This window comes from Salvelinus alpinus, chromosome 10, assembly GCF_045679555.1.
Source record: "Salvelinus alpinus chromosome 10, SLU_Salpinus.1, whole genome shotgun sequence".
NCBI classification, from domain to species: domain Eukaryota; kingdom Metazoa; phylum Chordata; class Actinopteri; order Salmoniformes; family Salmonidae; genus Salvelinus; species Salvelinus alpinus.
In genome coordinates, this window is record NC_092095.1 from 61391564 (window position 1) to 61411068 (window position 19505).

Genomic DNA, 19505 nt, shown 5'->3' on the forward strand with positions numbered 1-19505 from the left:
GAGGATGCTCCTCTTTATGAAGGGGTGGGGGAGTGGGAGGATGCTCCTCTTCATGAAGGGGTGGGGGAGGATGCCCCTCTTTATGAAGGGTTGGGGGAGGATGCCCCTCTTTATGAAGGGTTGGGGGAGGATGCTCCTCTTCATGAAGGGTTGGGGGAGGATGCTCCTCTTTATGAAGGGTTGGGGGAGTGGGAGGGTGCTCCTCTTTATGAAGGGGTGGGGGAGTGTGAGGGTGCTCCTCTTCATGAAGGGTTGGGGGAGGATGCCCCTCTTTATGAAGGGGTGGGGGAGTGGGAGGGTGCTGCTCTTTATGAAGGGGTGGGGGAGTGGGAGGATGCTCCTCTTTATGAAGGGGTGGGGGAGTGTGAGGGTGCTCCTCTTTATGAAGGGGTGGGGGAGTGGGAGGATGCTCCTCTTCATGAAGGGGTGGGGGAGGATGCCCCTCTTTATGAAGGGTTGGGGGAGGATGCCCCTCTTTATGAAGGGTTGGGGGAGGATGCTCCTCTTCATGAAGGGTTGGGGGAGGATGCTCCTCTTTATGAAGGGGTGGGGGTGGGGGAGTGTGCTCCTCTTCATGAAGGGGTGGGGGTGGGGGAGTGTGAGGGTGCTCCTCTTCATGAAGGGGTAGGTTGGGGGTGGGGGAGTGTGCTCCTCTTCATGAAGGGGTAGGTTGGGGGAGTGGGAGTGTGCTCCTCTTCATGAAGGGGTGGGGGAGTGTGCTCCTCTTCAAGAAGGGGTGGGGGAGTGGGAGGGTGCTCCTCTTTATGAAGGGGTGGGGGTGGGGGAGGGTGCTTCTCTTTATGAAGGGGTGGAGGTGGGGGAGTGTGAGGGTGCTGCTTTTTATGAAGGGGTGGGTGTGGGGGAGTGGGAGGGTGCTGCTCTTTATGAAGGGTTGGGGGAGTGTGAGGGTGCTCCTCTTTATGAAGGGGTGGGTGTGGGGGAGTGTGAGGGTGCTGCTCTTTATGAAGGGGTGGGTGTGGGGGAGTGTGAGGGTGCTCCTCTTTATGAAGGGGTAGGTTGGGGGAGTGTGAGGGTGCTGCTCTTTATGAAGGGGTGGGTGTGGGGGAGTGGGAGGATGCTCCTCTTTATGAAGGGGTAGGTTGGGGGAGTGTGAGGGTGCTGCTCTTTATGAAGGGGTGGGGGAGTGGGAGGGTGCTCCTCTTTATGAAGGGGTGGGGGAGTGGGAGGGTGCTCCTCTTTATGAAGGGGTGGGTGTGGGGGAGTGGGAGGATGCTCCTCTTTATGAAGGGGTAGGTTGGGGGAGTGTGAGGGTGCTGCTCTTTATGAAGGGGTGGGGGAGTGGGAGGGTGCTCCTCTTTATGAAGGGGTGGGGGAGTGGGAGGGTGCTCCTCTTTATGAAGGGGTGGGTGTGGGGGAGTGGGAGGATGCTCCTCTTTATGAAGGGGTAGGTTGGGGGAGTGTGAGGGTGCTGCTCTTTATGAAGGGGTGGGGGAGTGGGAGGGTGCTCCTCTTTATGAAGGGGTGGGGGAGTGGGAGGGTGCTCCTCTTTATGAAGGGTTGGGGGAGTGGGAGGGAGGGTGCTCCTCTTTATGAAGGGGTGGGGGAGTGGGAGGGTGCTCCTCTTTATGAAGGGGTGGGGGAGTGGGAGGGAGGGTGCTCCTAAATGGGGTCTCTGAGTCACCACTATTCTCATTGGATAGAAGGTACTGTACATTGTTGTACTCACTGACTATACTAAGAGCATTATGATAAAAGCATCATGAAACATCCATCCCTGGGAAAATACAGACACTGGATCAGGACCGCGGTGAAACACATTACTTTTTGTTTGGTCTACTTTTAGAAAGGGTGGGATGTTATTTACATTAGCAGGCAAACATGTCATCACTTCTTTAGGCTGCCAAAGGTCAATACAGGTTCACCATTTCCTCTGCTGACTAATCTCTCATGAGAACACACCTAGAGTGCGTTAACAAGGAGGATACAGTCCCACAATGCAACACTGTGAACATAATGCATCTAATGGTGTAACAGACTCACCGACACAATGATGTATCTGATTTGTTCTGCTGGGCGGGCCTTGAGGAGACACAGTAATGCTGCCCACCCAGGGCCACAGCAAGCATTTATACAATCCGTTTTAATTAAATAACTATTAGGGAATCGATTGTGAAATGGTAAAAGAAAAAATAGGTGTTGATTAATTTGGGCCTGCAGTTTACGGCTCCCTCTCTTTTCATCTCCTGTCCTCCTCCATTCCTTCTCCTCTTTCTCCATCTCTCCTCTCCCTTCCTCCCTGCTGTCTCTTCTGTCATTTTTCCTGTCCCCCCATTACTCTCCTCTCGTTTCCTCCATCTCTCATCATCCTTCCTTCCCTCCTTCACTCCTGCTCTCTCCCTCACTCCTCCTCTCTCTATTCTTCCCTTTCTCCCTCCCTCCTCCTCTCTTCTCTTCCTCCTTTTCTCGTGCTCGCCTAATTAACTGTCAACTGTAGCCATTTATGTTTCTATATTTTATGAGGGAATGAATATTAAACATTCCCATCTCTCTTCTCTCTCTCCCCTCTCCACCCCCCCTTCATCCCCTCTCTCCACCCCCTCTCTCTCCCCTCTCCATCCACTCTCTCTCCCCTCTCCACCCCTATCCATCCCCTCTCTCTCTCCTCTCTGCCCTCTCCACCCCCTCTCCATCCCCTCTCTCCCCTCTCCACCCCCACTCCCACCTCTCCCCTCTACACCCTCTCCACCCCCACTCCCACCCTCCCCTCTCCACCCCCTCACTCCCCGTCCACCCCCTCTCTCCCCTCTCCATCCTCTCTCCCCACTCTAGCCCCTATCTACCCCCTCTCAAACACCTCTCTCCCCTCTCCACCCCTCCCCTCTACACCCTCTCTCCCCTCTCTCCTCTCTCCACCCCCTCTCCCACCCTCCCCTCTCCACCCCCTCACTCCCCTTTCTCCCTTCTCCAACCCCTCTCCACTTTCTACCCCCTCTCTCACCTCTCCACCCCCTCTCTCCCCTCTCTCTCCTCTCCACCCCCTCTCTCCCCTCTCCACCCCCTCACTCCCCTCTCCACCCCCTCTCCTCCCCTCTCCACGTTCTACCCCCTTACTTACTACCCTGTCTGAGGTGGTGACATGAACATGTTACTGTGACGATGAGAGTAAGTGACAGGATTTTGTATAGCTGGAACTTCAAACAGGCTCCCCCACATATATTATGAATATGTGACTGGGAAACCATATCAAAGCACGGGTGAGCATTAAAACACAGGACCCCCACCAATCCAGTTACACTGTAGTTCAAAACCTGATCTCTTCCATATTGAAACATGTTTGGATACAGAGGAGATCAACAGTGAATTTTCTCAGTCAGAAAATGCAGAAACCTTCAGGGAAGTAAAAAAAATAAAATCTGTGATTTGACTGCTGCCTTAGTTGCTCAGTATAGCCTATAAGCTTCTGGCCTTAGCACTGTCAGTGAATGGACTGCGTAGAATCACCCTCCATCCCCAAACATTTTATCTGATAAACCCAGCCCAGATTTTATCTGGCACCATTTTAAACCACATAATGACTCGCACCTCTTTTCCTGATTGCCACGTTGTACCTCCGCCTCCTGTGTTCATCACCGTGACACATTTACATCAGAGGGAAACCTCCATCATGACCCATTTTCTCTCCCTCCGCAGCTGCTTGTGCTCTGGGCCAATCACAGCGTGGCAGGAAGTATCCCATGTATCCCTGTGATGAGCGGCTGGTTAGGCACACTAAAGAGCATCATTCATGCTCAGTCGCTCCAGTAGCGATCCAGGCCAATCATCAGCAGGAATACTAACATCAACCCATCTTAAATGACAGAAAGGTTCATTCCCCATATTATCCAGGTGATCAAACACAGACAGCGTCCATGTTGTATGTTGAGGTAAACCAGATCAGATGCTTTTCGCCATTCAGAGAACATACAGAATTAAACATGTCGGATCGCTGCAGGGCTCTCAAGTTCTCCCTGTGTCCAAGTTAATTCCTTCCAAATAAAGCATGGCTGGCAATTTTATCTTTCATATCAAGTAGTGTGATATATACTGAGTGGACTATACTGAGTGGCCCATGTGACTCAAATCAAATCGAAGTTTATTAGTCACAGGCACCGAATACAACACGACTCCAATACTTCCCACAGTTGTGTCAAGTTGTCTGGATGTCCTTTAGGTGCTGGACCATTCTTGATACACACATGAAACTGACACACTCAAACCGGTGCGCCTGGCACCTACTACCAAACGCCGTTCAAAGGCACTTAAATCTTTTGTCTTGCCCATTCACCTTCTGAATGGCACACATACACAATCCATGTCTCAATTGTCTCAAAGCAAAAAGATCCTTCTTTAACCTGTCTCCTCCGCTTCATCTACACTGATTGAAGTGGATTTAACAGGTGACATCAATAAGGATCATAGCTTCATCTGGATTCACCTGGTCAGTCTGTGTCATGGAAAGAGCAGTTTCTGTACACTCAGTGTAAGTTGTCCCAGTAATCTCAGTAACAACCACACTGGATGGTTTTCTATTCACAGCAGGCTAAACTGAGTGTAAAGCCTACCCATCTTGAATCAATGCAAATATCCCCTTGTAAAATGATCTACTAAGTTAAACAGTACTGTGGTACTAATAGTGGCCATATATTTGGTTAAAGTAGCACACAGAGACAGTGCTTGTCTGGGAACATAAACCCGTTGGTGTCTTACCTGTCTGCAGCTCCAGGATGCTGAGTTTGCTTTCTGAAGGGAACAGGATCTTTGGAGGCTTGTCTGTCAGAGGCGCTGGAAGATAAAAAGAAAACACACATTACAATTCATTTCCACACTTCTGACATTTGTCCATTGAGCCATATACTTATCAAAATGTCTTGATAAACCCGAGCACAGCGTTGAAGAGTGAGATGAGAATACAGTGCGGACACAGTATGGAAGTAGAAGCAGTAGACAGAGGGAAACTGTTGAAGGATATCCCCTTCTCCAAAAGCCTCCAACATCAGTCTACTTCAAAACTTTACCCTGGCAACCGTTTCTAATCCCAGCTAACGGCTTCAGTACCTTGTGGACCAAGCACGTCAGTGACTAGACTGGCTGTGCTACAGTGTGAACACTGATTCAGGTTGGATGGGTATTTACCCCAAACCCCGGTTTATTCCCTGTTATGTAGGGAAGGTCTTCAGTACCGTTCACGGATATCTTAGCAGCTATTTACATATGTCAGATTCATATGTCAGATTAATCCGACGACTCGTCACAGCAGAACAAAATACCTATAAATAATCCATTGGTGAATTTCCTTCAACCTCGATGTTGAGTTAGATGGATCAAGCCAGCAACAGAGGGAGGACAAGGGGAAATATGTAGTGTGTGACTGGAAGTGCTATCCTGTCATGATGAGCTTAATCGTACCAAGCTGACAGGACGCTCGTTTTTCAGCCGCCTGGTTTCCTACGCATATACGCTCCGGATGCATTTAAAGTGACTACGCTCGGTTTAGTCTCAGTGTATTCTCAGACTACACCAAGAGAATACATCTAATATCCATATTCTGTGAAGTGCTAGCCTATTTACCATAAACTTAAAACAATGTATCCGCGCTGCAATGAAACATACTCTTGGGTACAACATATGGCATCACTGAAATCTGTATTTGTATGTATCTGTCATTGTTGTTCAAAGCCTTTAACTCAGAGGCAAATAACTGGTGGTGGTGGTGGCACTGTATACCGTAAGATGCAGTGGCAACATAAATAGGCTTTACAAAAGAGGAGGTAGGAACCCAGGAAGTGCTTTAGATACTTCATACTCTTATTCAGATGTTGAATCTTAATTTGATCACAGCAGGAAATGAAAACTTGTAGTGTAGTCAAGGTTTAAAAAGGCTTCTAAAGTTTGCAATTTCCACTTGTGTCAGACTTGATTTGCCCTAACTAAAAATGTATCACCCCCTACAAAAATATCCATTAATTATAATCCACACAATAATTCACATTTCCTGTTGCTGCAGGATTATCTTCCTGCTGTTGGTCAAATTAAGAGCTGTTCTTGTTATCCTTCTTGTCAACTAATGTTCTCTGTCCAATAGAGTGTTCGGCTTTTTATCTGCTTCTATAGCTTCACATGTAATATTTACCAAAAGTAATGACTAATCATGCTCCTTATTCACAATGTCAAGGTCAAGGTCTTCTGCAGCGAAGGCATCAGATAAAGAGGTCAGCTGTACATTAAACAGCACATGAACACATGCACGGTGCATATAACAGTTATAAGAAGGGACAAAAGCAATCTAGTACAATGACAAAACTAGTTGGGTCTTCCCTTAGACCTGAATTCAAACTGATCATTAATGGAAGGTTTCTTATGTAACATATTTCCTATGAGACAAGTAAAATCTTCTTCTGATCAGCAATTATCTCTTCTCCCCCCCATGTTCTACTGTAGATATGCATAATTAATGAACACTTGTTTGATACTGCAGCGATGATAAAATCGTAGCTATGAGAGGTCACAGATTATCCCCCATGTTGAAGATACTGGTTTCCTGTCTGTTTCGACCCCCATTGGAATACACCAGCCCCAATTAGGCCTAGCGAGAAGTAACAAAAGATCTGCACTTAGGGCCATCCCATGATCATTAGTGCTTAATTGGGCACCCTCTTCAAAGTGGCATAGGAAAGTCCTCATATCTAAGATACTTTTTGAAAGAGTAGTAAGAGTATGAACACTCAGTCTGAAAACGGTCAGGGAGAAACTCTTATTGGGGCATGAATTCTGGCACAAAACAACACGGCAGCTCTAGAGTAGGTAGTAGTCAGAGGTGGAGGTACACTGTGTGGTGTTTCCTGTATGTGTTGCCAGTCTAGTCTGCTTGCTCATTAAAGAACAGCAGTTGAATGTGTTCATTTATCATCAGGTACAAACAGCCTTCACTAAATCTTTTTGGGGGGATACCTGTGTCTTTCTATCCAGTGTTGCAACAATTTGGCATGGTCCATACCGCTTTGCAACTGCATCTTGGTGAGCCAAAAGCAGGACTGAAAAAGGTCATTGATGTACCATATACAGTCTTCGTGAAAAATAACATCTTTGGAGCAAAATGGATGACATTTGGGAGTCAACGGTTCTCATTTGACACATTAAAGTCTATTCTCTGGTGACTGTGTGAAATGACTCTCCATCACGCAGTGATAATGTGGTGCCGTCTCAATTCATGACTAATGAGCCAAACCACGACACCGTCCCCATTTGCAGAGAGAGAGAGGGCCGAGACCAAATCGTGACACCAAAACTCGTTAGATACGAACTCAAACTAGAGCCTCGATCCACGAAATGTTTCCCTGGCGGGAGCACGAGCAGAGCTCCGCTCACGGAAAATCTCATTATGTTAATTACCTTCTTCTTTATGAAATATGCATTGAAAATGTTGTTTAATCACGACATGAAAAAGAAAACACAGTCGTTCCCGAAAAAGTCCAACATGAGGCAGGCGTGAAAAGGCAGGCATGAACAGGCAGGCATGAACAGGCAGGCATGAACAGGCAGGTATGAACAGGCAGGTATGAACAGGCAGGCATGAACAGGCAGGCATGAACAGGCAGGCATGAACAGGCAGGTATGAACAGGCAGGCATGAACAGGCAGGCATGAACAGGCAGGTATGAACAGGCAGGCATGAACAGGCAGGCATGAACAGGCAGGCATGAACAGGCAGGCATGAACAGGCAGGTATGAACAGGCAGGCATGAACAGGCAGGTATGAACAGGCAGGCATGAACAGGCAGGTATGAACAGGCAGGCATGAACAGGCAGGTATGAACAGGCAGGCATGAACAGGCAGGTATGAACAGGCAGGCATGGACAGGCAGGTATGAACAGGCAGGCATGAACAGGCAGGTATGAACAGGCAGGTATGAACAGGCAGGTATGAACAGGCAGGCATGAACAGGCAGGTATGAACAGGCAGGCATGAACAGGCAGGTATGAACAGGCAGGCATGAACAGGCAGGTATGAACAGGGTACAAAAAGTCTGTGGACGGCGTTTTGGCAGGAGGGTGACCATAGTTTTGATAACCGAAAGAGAGAAACTGAGCAGTACTTTGCTTTGATGAGAACTCATAGTAATACCACAGTGGACTCAACATTGACCAATGATAGGCCAAACACAATATGTATTCAGAGTTTCCTAAATCCATTGGTATTGACTGCGAGGCAGAATATTAATAATGGATTGCTTGGTGAGATTCAAACAGAAAATTCATATCACACATTACCATTGATGTAACCAGTTATGGATTTACCTGATTGTAATTTCTTCTTTGAGATGACTACAGACATTCACAGACACAGATGCACACACACAGAGTAGGTACTGTATTGTAGGTTCTCCTCAGGGACTGGCTAGAGATGTAGCTGGACCTGGATGGAGCCACCTACCTACACAACCTTCCCTATCTCCATAGGATTCTGGAGCTGCCTCTCAATCCCTGTCTCTGTAGGGTTCTGGAGCTACCTGACTACCCTTCCCTGTCTCTGTAGGGTTCTAGAGCTACCTGACTACCCTTCCCTGTTTCTCACCTCCTCCCTGTAGGCTGTCTCGTCGTTGTTGGTGATCAAGCCTATCACTGTAGTGTCGTCAGCAAACTTGATGATTGAGTTGGAGGCGTGCATGGCTATGCAGTCATGGTTGAACAGGGAGTACAGGAGAGGGCTGAGAACTCACCCTTGTGGGGCCCCAGTGTTGAGGATCAGCGGAGTGGAGATGTTGTTTCCTACATTCACCCCCTGGGGGCGGCCCGTCAGGAAGTCCAGGACGCAGTTGCACAGGGCGGGGTCGAGACCCAGGGTCTCAAGCTTAATGATGAGTTTGGAGGGTACTATGGTATTGAATGTTGAGCTGTAGGCAATGAACAGCATTCTTACATAGGTATTCAGTGTGCAGTGTAATGGCGATTGCATCGTCTGTGCACCTATTGGGGCGGTAAGCAAATTGGAGTGGGTCTAGGGTGACTAGTAGGGTGGAGGTGATATGATCCTTGACTAGTCTCTCAAAGCACTTCATGATGACAGAAGTGAGTGCTACAGGGCGATAGTAATTTAGTTCAGTTACCTTTTTTGGGAACAGGAACAATGGTGACCATCGTGAAGCATGTGGGGACAGCAGACTGGGATTGATTGAATATGTCCGTAAACACACCAGCCAGTTGGTCTGCGCATGCTTTGAGGACACGGCTAGGGATGCCGTCTGGGCCAGCAGCCTTGCGAGGGTTAACACATTTAAATGCTTTACTCACGTCGGCCACAGAAAAGGAGAGCCCACAGTCTTTGGTAGCGGGCCGTGTCGGTGGCACTGTATTGTCCTCAAAGTGCGCAAAGAAGATGTTTAATTTGTCTGGGAGTAAGACGTCGATGTCTGCAACAGGGCTGGTTTTCCTTTTGTAATCCATGATTGTCTGTAGATCCTGCCACATACTTCTCCTGTCTGAGCCGTTGAATTGTGACTCCACTTTGTCTCAATACTGACACTTGTTTGTTTGATTGCCTTACAGAGGGAATAACTACAATGTTTGTTTTCAGCCATGTTTCCAGTTGCCTTGCCATGATTAAATGCGGTGGTACGTGCTTTCAGTTTTGCGCGAATGCTGCCATCAATCCACGGTTTCTGGTTAGGGAAGGTTTTAATAGTCAGAGTGGGTACAACATCTCCTATACACTTCCTTATAAAATATATAAAATATACCAGTCCACGTGATCGAAGCAATCTTGAAGTGTGGAATCCGATTGGTCAGACCAGTGTTGGATAGACCTAAGCACGGCCACTTCCTGTTTTAGTTTCTGCCTATAGGAGGGGAGCAAGAAGATGGAGTCGTGGTCAGATTTGCCAAAAGGAGGGAGGGGAGGGCCTTGTATGCATCATGGATGATAGAGTAGCAGTGGTCGAGTGTGTTACTCGCTCGTGTAATGCAATCGATATGCTGCTAGAATTTAGGTAGCCTTGTTCTCAGATTAGCTTTGTTAAAATCCACAGCTACAATAAATGCCCATCAGGATATATGGTTTCCAGTTCGCATAAAGTCCAGTGAAGTTCCTTGATGGCTGTCTTGGTATCCGCTTGCGGGGGGATGTAGACGGCTGTGACGATAACCGAGGAGAGTTCTCTTGGGAGATAATACGGTCGGCATTTGATTGTGAGGAATTCAGGTGAACAAAAGGACTTGAGTTCTTGTATGTTGTTACAATTACACCATAAGTCGTTAATCATGAAACATACACCCACGCCCTTGTTCTTACCAGAGAGTTGTTTGTTCCTGTTGGCGCGATGCACTGAAAATCCCGTTGGCTGTACTTACTCCGACAGCATGTCCCCAGCTAGCCATGTCTCTGTGAAACAGAGTATGTTACAATCCCGGATATCTCTTTGGAAAGCAACTCTTGCCCTAATTTTGTTGACTTTGTTAACTAGGGACTGAACATTAGCAAGTAATATACTCAGAAGCGGTAGTTGGTGTGCATGCATCCAAAGCCTCACTAGAAGACCGCTCCGGCACCCTCTCCTCTGACGGCGTTGTTTTGGGTCGGCCTCTGGAATCAGTTCAAATGCCCTGGGAGGTGCAGACAAAGGATCCGCTTGGGAAAGTCGTATTCCTGGTCATAGTGCTGGTTGTGCTGGTAAGTTGACGTCTCTCTTATATCCAATACTTATTCCCGGCTGTATGTAATAACACTTAAGGTTTTCTGGGCTAACAATGTAAGAAATATTACATAAAAAAACAAAATACTGCACAGTTTCCTAAGGACTTGAAGCGAAGCTGCCATCTCTATCGGCGCCATCTCCATGATCTGCCTGATCACTAAGTTAAACTGTCAAAGCATACTGTTTTGGTTCAGATACAAGCAGAAACTCCACATCATTCATTCTCTTGGTCCATAGATAATATATAAATATAGAATATTCAGTATATATACCGTAATCTGTACTGTTTCAGTTTTATGCTCAATACAAATATTACATTTCTCTGCAATAATATATGTTCTCTGTCCCTCTCTCTCTCTCTCGCTCACTCTCGCTCTCTCTCTCGCAAGGGGCTATATTGGCATGGGAAACATGTTTACATTGAATTTGACATTTCACATGTCATATTATGTCTATATACAGTGTTGTAATGATGTGCAAATAGTTAAAGTAAAAAAAGGGAAAATAAATAAACATAGGTTGTATTTACAATGGTGTTTGTTTGTTCTTCACCTGTTGCCCTTTTCTTGTGGCAACAGGTCACAAATATTGCTGCTGTGATTGCACACTGTGGTATTTCACCCAATAGATATGGGAGAGTATCAACATTGGAATTGTTTTCAAATTCTTTGTGGGTCTGTGTAATCTGAGGGAAATATGTGTCTCTAATATGGTCATATATTTGGCATGAGGTTAGGAAGTGCAGCTCAGTTTCCACCTCATTTTGTGGGCAGTGCGCACATACTGTTGCCTGTCTTATCTTGAGAGCCAGGTCTGCCTACTGCAGCCTTTCTCAATGGCAAGGCTATGCTCACTGAGTCTGTACATAGTCAAAGCTTTCCTTACTCTGTTTATGGCCAAATAGCATTCTAGTTTGCTCTGTTTTTTTGTTAATTATTTTCAATATGTCAAGTAATTATCTCTCTCTCTCTCTCTCTCTCTCTCTCTCTCTCTCTCTCTCTCTCTCTCTCTCTCTCTCTCTCTCTCTCTCTCTCTCTCTCTCTCTCTCTCTCTCTCCAACATGCTAGTTATATAAATATACTAGACCGTAACTGTTACAGAACTAAGGAACAATGCTACATTGTAGTCACACTGTACCAGTCCTGCCTAACAAATGAATAGATAGCTTCTAGCGTCGCTGAATGTAAAGTGGTGCCTGCCCCGCGCTTCCAATAATGGCTGGTGGTAATGGTGAGGGGGTGGGCGGATTGCAATGTATTCTTAAAACCCTTTTCCTTCTTCCTACTTCAACCTTTTCCATTAATTCTGTCTATTTGGGGCCATTAGTGTGAAGTATCCCTCCACTCCCCCTTTTGGAGGTTGCCATCAGTTACAGCCCTACATTGTGCAGCCAGTAGCAGCAGAACACTAATCATTAGCAGGGTGGAAGCCAGGCTCTCTGGGGGGTATCCTTTAACAAATGTCAGGATTGAGCTGGAGGGGAATTGCTCTCCCAAAGGCGGCCGTACATCAGAGGACCCAACACAAGAGTGGCACTGATCCCTCTAAGAGAAGCACACTTTAAAACAAGACTCATGGTGAAATCACTCCTTCTTGCTCCGGTTAGGTGTGAAAACGCTAGTTGAACAGAACAGAAGCGAACAGCACAGCATCTCCTTTGCTGGGATATAATTGGATCCCTCAGGTTTTGGTGAGAATTTGCAAAGGGTATGTGGTTGTAGACAAACTTCTGGAACAAAGAGGATGTAGGAAAAAGCAGGAGTATCTTTTGTTAGTTTTAACATAGATATTTTGATATTTTCATGAACATGAATGGGTTACAATTACATTAATCTGTAGTATTCCAGGTCTCATCCATTAATGGGATTAAAATGTGAAAATATCAAATGCTTTCACTTGATTAAAAGCTCCTTGGGTAGTGGGTGACAGACAGACACAGGGAGAATCTCAATTGCATACTCCTCACATCCTCTCTCCTCACCTCAAAACCCATTGGATGGGAAAGCCAGAGGTCCCTCTCCTCTGAACTTCTCCTCCAATGGGTTTTGAGAAGAAGGCAAGGAGAGAGCGGAGAGGACGCGAGGAGTATGCAATTCAGATTTTCCCATTCTCATGGTGATGTTTAGAGGAGACATCAGGTGGCCTGGCTTGTGACTTTGACCAAACAGAAGCTCTTCAAAGCCTTCAACAGCGTAAGTGGTCTCTGGTCATCTATTGACCGGACAATGTGCAACAACTTCAAAAAGACAGCGCTCAGAGCACATCACAGCAGATTGCATTTTGATTTGAGACTCTAAGCTGTGTGCCTTTCATCCACACTGGTAGGAGTTTCATACAGGGACTGTAGCAGACTGCCTGGAAGTGCTAATGAGCAATACCTCTTAATGTAATCTCCTTTTAATGAGACTCTTTGTTTTGAGAGTCTTGCTTCTTCCAGGCACTAAGGTATGAGTCAGCCTGATACAACACTCTATGTTGATCTGAGAGGATAGTGGTAAAAACAGGAAGTGAATGTAGTTGTAGATGTTAATGACCACTTATAAGAACATAAGTTGTGCATGACGACACATTTTAATGTTTTTAATGCCTTAGACTCAATCATGGACACTCTTACTGACAGTTGTGGTTGCTTTGTGTGATGTATTGTTGTCTCTACCTTCTTGCCCTTTGTGCTGTTGTCTGCGCCCAATAATGTTTGTACCATGTTTTGTGCTGCTACCATGTTGTGCTGCTGCCATGTTGTGTTGCTATAATGGTGTTGTCATGTTGTGTTGCTACTATGCTGTGTTCTCATGTGTTGCTGCCATGCTGTGTTGTTGTCTTAGGTCTCTCTTGTCGTGATGTGTGTTTAGTCCTATATTTTATTTTAATTTTATTTTTAATCCCAGCCCCTGTCTCCGCTGGAGGCCTTTTGCATTTTGGTAGGCCGTCATTGTAAATAAGAATTTGCTCTTACCTGACATGCCTAGTTAAATAAAGGTTAAATAAAAAAATATATAAAAAATATGATGAGGTAATTCATAGGAAGTGTTACCAATACATGCAATAAGAGCAGCAACACCAAGTGATAAAATATTTTAAAAATATATTTTAAAGAACCCAACATATATATTTTCACTATTTAACTGATGTTGCTTCAGTTCAGACAATGAACAACACATTCCTTAAAAGGAGCCTCATGAGATACATGTCTCAGAGAGGTTGTACCAGCGGTATGGTTACTAGGGGCACGGATACTGAACCAATACCGACGGAAAAGGCCTATTTGACGTCAGAATTACAGGGATTTGGGTTGTAGCTTCAATACCCTGAGAGGTACTGGGGAAGCAAAACATGTCCATGTAATTACCTTCAATAATCCTCCAAGTTCTCTCTAAGGTCCCTGAAATGGAACCATGTTAAATCTCACACATTGTTTAAAAGGGCACATTGTGCACTACCTACAGTGCCTTCAGAAAGTATTCATACCCCTTGACTTATTCCACATTTTGTTGTGTTAAAGCCTGCATTCAAAATGGATTAAATAAATCAACATCTCACCTATCTACACACAATACCCCATCATGACAAACTGCAAACATCTTTTTTGAAATGTTTGCAAATTTATTGAAAATGAAATACAGAAATATGTAAGAAATATGTAATTTATGTAAGTATTCACACCACTTTGACACTCCAAATTGAGCTCAGGTGAATCCAATTCCCTTTGATCATCCTTGAGATGTCAGTACAACTTGAGTGGAGTCCACCTGTGGCCAATTCAATTGTTTGGGCATGTTTAAATACGGTCCCACAGTTGACAGGCAGAGCAGAAACTATACCAGAGCAGAAACTTTCCCAGTCTGCTATCCCCACATGCCTCAAGATGGCAACCATTGTTCCTGTTCCCAAGAGAGCAACGTAACTGAACTAAATTACTATCGCCCTGTAGCACTCACTTCTGTCATCATGAAGTGCTTTGAGAGACGAGTCAAGGATCATATCACCTCCACCCTACCTGATACCCTAGACCCACTCCAATTTGCCTACCGTCCCAATAGGTCCACAGACGATGCAATCGCCATCAGACTGCCCTATCCCATCTGGACAAGAGGAATACCTATGTAAGAATGCTGTTCATTGACTACAGCTCAGCATTCAACACTATAGTACCCTCTAAACTCATCATTAAGCTTGAGACCCTGGACCTCGACCCCGCCCTGTGCAACTGGGTCCTGGACTTTCTGATGGGCCGCCCCCAGGTGGTGAAGGCCCGCTGATCCTCAACACTGGGGCCACACAAGGGTGCGTTCTCAGCCCTCTCCTGTACTCCCTGTTCAACCATGACTGCGTGGCCATGCACGCCTCCAACTCAATCATCAAGTTTCCAGACGACACTACAGTGGTAGGCTTGATCACCAACAACGACGAGACAGCCTACAGGGAGGAGGTGAGGTGTGGTGTGTCAGGAAAATAACCTCTCACTCAATGTCAACAAAACAAGGGAGTACCCCCCTATCCACATCGACTGGACAATAGTGGAGAAGGTGGAAAGTTTTATGTTCCTCGGCGTACACATCACAGACAAACTGAAATGGTCCACCCACACAGACAGCATGGTGAAGAAGGCGCAACAGTGCCTCTTCAACCTCAGGAGGCTGAAGAAATTCAGCTTGTCACCTAAAACCCTCACAAACTATTACAGATGCACAATCGAGACCATCCTGTCGGGCTGTATCACTGCCTGGTACGGCAACTGCACCGCCCTCAACCGCAAGGCTCTCCAGAGGGTAGTGCGGTCTGCACAACGCATCACCTGGGGCAAACTACTTGCCCTCCAGGACACCTACAGCACCCGATATCACAGGAAGGCCAAAAAGAGCATCAAGGACAACAACCACCTGAGCCACTGCCTGTTTACCCCGCTATCATCCAGAAGGCGAGGTCAGTACAGGTGCATCAAAGCTGGGACCAAGACACTGAAAAACAGTTTCTATCTCAAGGCCATCAGACTGTTAAACAGCCATCACTAACATAGAGAGGATGCTGCCAACATACAGACTCAAATCACTGGCCACTTTAATACATGGATTTAATAATGGTATCACTAGTCACTTTAAATAATCCCACTTTAATAATGTTTACATATCCTACATTACTAATCTCATATGTATATAATGTATTTTATACCATCTATTGCATCTTGCCTATGCCGCACGGCCATCACGCATCCATATATTTATATGTACATATTCTTATTCAAGTTGTGAACTTGTCAGACTACTTGTTAGATATTACTGCACTGTCAGAACTTGAAGCACAAGCATTTCACTACACTCGCATTAACATCTGCTAACCATGTGTATGTGACCAATACAATTTGATATGATTTGATGAAGTCCAAGGAACTGTCCCTAGATCTCAGAGATATAATTGTGATGAGGCATATATCTGGGGAAGGGTATAAAACCATTTCTAGAGTGTTGAAAGTTTCCAAGAGCACAGCGGTCTCCATCATTGGGAAATTGAAAACATATGGAACTAGCCAGACCAAACTGAGCAACCGGGCAAGAAGGACCTTGGTCAGGGAAGTAACCAAGAACCCAAATGATCACTCTGACAGAACAACAGAGTTCCTTGGCTGAAATGGGAGAACCTGTCAGAGAGACAACAGTCTCTACAGCACTTCACCAATCTGGGCTTTATGGTACAGTGGCCAGACGGAAGCCACTCTTGAGAAAAAGGCACATGACAGCATGCCTGGAGTTTGTAAAAGTGCACGTGAAAGACTCTGAGATCATAAGGCAAATGTGGTCTGATTAGACAAAATTAACTCTTCGGCCTGAATGCAAAGCGCTATGTCTGTAGAAAACCTGGCACAGCTCATCACCTGTCTAACACCATCCTACCTTGAAGCATGTTGGTGGCAGCATCATGATATGGGGATGCTTTTCAGCAGCAGGAACTGGGAGACTGGTAAGGATAGAGGGAACAATGAATGGAGCCAAATACAGGGAAATCCTTAATGAGAACCTGCTTCAGAAAGCAAACGACCATAGAATGGAGCGAAGGTTTATGTTACAAATGGACAATTAGCCCAAGCATACAGCCAAAGCAATGCTGGAATGGCTTCAGAACAAGAATGTGAAAGTCCTTGAGTGGTCCAGTCAAAGCCCAGAATTGAATCCCATTGAAAATCTGTGGAAAGACTTGAAGATTGCTGTTCACTGTCGCTCCCCATCTAACTGAATAGAGACTTGATAAAAAGGAAGAATGGGAGAAAATCCCCAAATCCAGATGTGCAAAGCTGATACAGACATACCCAAGACAACTCAAAGCTGATCCAGACATACCCAAGACAACTCAAAGCTGATCCAGACATACCCAAGACAACTCAAAGCTGATACAGACATACCCAAGACAACTCAAAGCTGATCCAGACATACCCAAGACAACTCAAAGCTGATCCAGACATACCCAAGACAACTCAAAGCTGATACAGACATACCCAAGACAACTCAAAGCGGATCCAGACATACCCAAGACAACTCAATGCTGATACAGACATACCCAAGACAACTCAAATCTGGAATCGCCGCCAAAGGTGCTTTTGCAAAGTATTGACTCAAAATTTATGTAAATGTGATATTTAATTTTCAACAAATGTGCAAACATTTCTAAAAACATGTTTTCACTTTGTCATTATGGGTTATTGTGTGTAGTTGGGTGAGACAAACCATTTCTGTATGGACCTCGCTTTTTGCACGGGGGTTTTGTCATGCTGAAACAGGAAAGTGTCTTCCCCAAACTGTTGCCACAAAGTTGGAAGCACAGAATCGTCTAGAATGTCACGTATACTGGAGTGTTAAGATTTCCCTTCACTGGAACTAAGGGGCCTAGCCGAACAATGAAAAACAGCCCCAGATCATTATTCCTCCTCCACCAAACTTTACAGTTTGCACCATGCATTGGTGCAGGTAGCGTTCTCCTGGCATCCAGCAAACCCAGATTTGTCCGTCAGACTGCCAGATGGTGAAGCGTGATTCATCACTCCAGAGAGCACGTTTCCACTGCTCCAGAGTCCAATGGCGGTGTGCTTTACACCACACCATTGCGCATGGTGATCTTAAGCTTGAGTGCTCACTGAGCTCTTCAGTAAGGCCATTATACTGCCAATTATTGTCTTTGGAGATTGCATGGCTCTGTGCTCGATGTTATACACCTGTCAGCAATGGTGTGGCTGAAATAGCTGAATCCACTAATTTGAAGGGGTATCCACACACTTTTGTATATATAGTATGTCCAAAGAGGTTGTACCACTGTGAAAAAAATACTTTTAATCCCTTTGAATTCAGGCTGTAACACAACATGTGGAATAAGTCAAGGAGTATAAATACTTTCTGAAGGCACTGTATGTCTCTCAGAACAAGTATAGTACTGCTTGACCGGAACAAAAGTCTGCACCCACGCCAGCTCTCTCAAGAGTACAATTGCCCTCCCTTACCCCAGCAAATAATAGTCTTTCAAATGGAAGTGAGTGATTCTCTTATTGACAAAGGAATAATACGTGGAGAAAGGTATGGGCCTCCGCTACGCATATTCTCCAATCACTCTGTAGTCTATCTACAACATACACCAGTCTGATCCTCTCCTCTGCCACCTCTCTTTCAGGCTGCATCATCACCTGCTCATTACTGACTCTCAGCTGCCTATAACACAAACATGATCTAAAAACACGAGCCCCCCCCCCCCCCCTCCACACCACACACCTCCTACCTCCCCCGCCCCCCCACCATAGTCATGGCTCCTACCTCCTTCCTCCCCCAATTCCCCCATCATAGTCATGGCTCCTACCTCCCTCCCTCCCCCCCCCCCACCATAGTCATGGCTCCTACCTCCCTTCCTCCCCTGTCCCCCCACCATAGTCATGGCTCCTACCTCCCTACCTCCCTTCCTCACCTGTCTCCCCACCATAGTCATGGCTCCTACCTACCTCCCTCCCCCGTCTCCCCACCATAGTCATGGCTCATACCTCCCTCCCCCGTCTCCCCACCATAGTCATGGCTCCTACCTCCCTTCCTCCCCTGTCTCCCCACCATAGTCATGGCTCCTACCTCCCTTCCTCCCCCTGTTCCCCCACCATAGTCATGGCTCCTACCTCCCTTCCTCCCCCCCCCCCCCCCACCATAGTCATGGCTCCTACCTCCCTTCCTCCCCTGTCCCCCCACCATAGTCATGGCTCCTACCTCCCTACCTCCCTTCCTCACCTGTCTCCCCACCATAGTCATGGCTCCTACCTACCTCCCTCCCCCGTCTCCCCACCATAGTCATGGCTCATACCTCCCTCCCCCGTCTCCCCACCATAGTCATCGCTCCTACCTCCCTTCCTCCCCAATCCCCCCACCATAGTCATGGCTCATACCTCCCTCCACCGTCTCCCCACCATAGTCATCGCTCCTACCTCCCTTCCTCCCCTGTCTCCCCACCATAGTCATGGCTCATACCTCCCTCCCCCGTCTCCCCACCATAGTCATCGCTCCTACCTCCCTTCCTCCCCTGTCTCCCCACCATAGTCATGGCTCATACCTCCCTCCACCGTCTCCCCACCATAGTCATGGCTCATACCTCCCTCCTCCGTCTCCCCACCATAGTCATGGCTCATACCTCCCTCCCCCGTCTCCCCACCATAGTCATGGCTCATACCTCCCTTCCTCCCCTGTCTCCCCACCAAAGTCATGGCTCATACCTCCCTCCCCCGTCTCCCCACCATAGTCATCGCTCCTACCTCCCTTCCTCCCCTGTCTCCCCACCATAGTCATGGCTCATACCTCCCTCCCCC

General features: G+C 46.6%; 1 protein-coding gene across 5 annotated transcripts in view; it reads right to left on the reverse strand.

Annotated features, from left to right (window-relative positions):
- Positions 1–19505, reverse strand: part of LOC139532520 (interleukin-1 receptor accessory protein-like 1) — a 377293-nt gene that overhangs the window by 182594 nt on the left and 175194 nt on the right. For all 5 annotated transcript variants that reach the window (XM_071330263.1, XM_071330267.1, XM_071330264.1 and 2 more), the window contains exon 6: positions 4708–4782. In XM_071330263.1, the coding sequence (XP_071186364.1) occupies positions 4708–4782 (75 nt within the window). The remainder of the gene's footprint in view (positions 1–4707; positions 4783–19505) is intronic.